This window comes from Pteropus vampyrus, unplaced genomic scaffold, assembly GCF_000151845.1.
Source record: "Pteropus vampyrus isolate Shadow unplaced genomic scaffold, Pvam_2.0 Scaffold235, whole genome shotgun sequence".
In the NCBI taxonomy this organism is placed as follows: domain Eukaryota; kingdom Metazoa; phylum Chordata; class Mammalia; order Chiroptera; family Pteropodidae; genus Pteropus; species Pteropus vampyrus.
Window position 1 is genome coordinate 600973 of NW_011889016.1, and position 1546 is coordinate 602518.

Consider the following 1546-nt stretch of genomic DNA (forward strand, 5'->3'; position numbering starts at 1 on the left):
GCATGACCTCCCTCTACGCGGCCATTGTTGTCTTCTCCGTGCTGGGCTTCAAGGCGGCCCAGGACCACGGGCGCTGCCTGGACGGGTGAGCATGGCGCCCACAGGCCGCCAGAGTCCCAAGCCACGACCTCGTTTCCTTAGGAGAGGGGGCGGGGACTGTACCCCAAACAGCACAGCCCCCCCGGCAGCCAGGACGAGACCTGACCGGGAACGGGGCCTTTGCAGACAGTGCGGGGTGCCCGACCCGTGAGCACGTCCGCACAGAGACGGGGAGGCACACAGACACGGGGGAGCCGGGGATTGGAGTGGCAGGGCCACGAGGGGCCTCGGGCATCAGGAGCTGGAGGAGGCAGGAAGTGGGGCGCCGCGGGAGCCCCGCACCCGCCACTGGGCGGCCGCAGAGGGAGGAAGCGGCAGACGCAGCCGCCCTGGGTGGGCACCTCCCGGAGCGTCGGGGCTGCAGGGGTGCCCTGGCCAGCATCGCGAGGCCCGGCCGCACTGTGCACAGACCCTCCCGCACTGGGACAGTGCCACTGCGCTACCCGCGGGGACACTTCAAACAGCAAAGTCACCGCCAAAGGGCACAAAATGTGAGCTCCACGGCCTAACTGGCTGCGAGAAGGACACTGTCCACCGTGGGAAATAACGCGAGGGCGTCACGCGGCCTGGCCAGCCTCGGCGGGGACGTGCCCCTCTGGACTTGTCCTCAGTGTCTCTGGGAGGGCCATGGGGTTGTCACTCACCCACCAGGGGGTAGGCAAACCTGCAGATACAGGAACCCTGCTGGGGCCGCAGCCTCGGGGAGCTCTTTGCCCACTGCCCACTGGGGACCCGCAGGTCCAAGGATCAAAGGAGCCGCTGTGTCCCCTCTGGTCGGGGACCGAGGACAGCCTCCCTCTCCCAGCGTGCCCGCCGGCTGCCCCTGTGTCCTCCAGACGCAGCATGGCCAGGACAGCCCGTGGCGCTGACCCTCCCGGGGGACGGTGTGACCTTCCCTGCGTCTGGGCGCTGGTGTCCGAGCGCTCACACAACCGCCCCGCCCCCCCCCCCACAGAAACATCCTTCGCCTCATCAACGAGTTCGAGCTCCCTGACCAGAGCGTCTCCAGGGACAACTACACCGCTGTGCTCACGCGCCTGAACGCCACGCAGCCCACGAGGGTGGCCGGTCTGCCCCTGCAGGTCTGCCGCCTGCAGGACTTTCTGGATAAGGTGCGCGGGGGCCTGGCCGGGGCCGGAGGCGGGCAGCCGCACACGGCCCACTGAGTCTCAGACACCAGGGCAGCAGGCCAGGGCAGGCAGGTCCTCGGGGCAGCGGTCTGATGGGCACTCGGGGCCCGTGTCGCCTCTCGGCTGCAGGCTGTTAAAAGGGGGGAGGTTCCTTCCTTCGCATGTGGATCTATATTTTGTCCCAGCAGAGCCGGAAAGCAGGTCCACCACCTCGGCCAGGGAGGGTGTGGGCACGCGCGGTTGCAGCCGGGCATGCGGGTGCGGGCGGGTTGCAGCCGGGCGTGTGGGCGGGTCCCAGCCAGGCATGCAGGTGCGGG

The 1546-nt window shown here is 69.1% G+C and overlaps 1 protein-coding gene across 1 annotated transcript in view; it reads left to right on the plus strand.

Moving 5' to 3' along the window:
• The window catches only part of LOC105301319 (sodium-dependent neutral amino acid transporter B(0)AT3-like), a 15540-nt gene that overhangs the window by 10028 nt on the left and 3966 nt on the right, over positions 1-1546 (plus strand). Inside the window, exons 4-5 of the mRNA XM_023519755.1 lie at positions 1-85; positions 1055-1211. The exon at positions 1-85 is cut by the window's left edge and continues 190 nt beyond it. Of these exons, the coding sequence (XP_023375523.1) occupies positions 1-85; positions 1055-1211 (242 nt within the window). The remainder of the gene's footprint in view (positions 86-1054; positions 1212-1546) is intronic.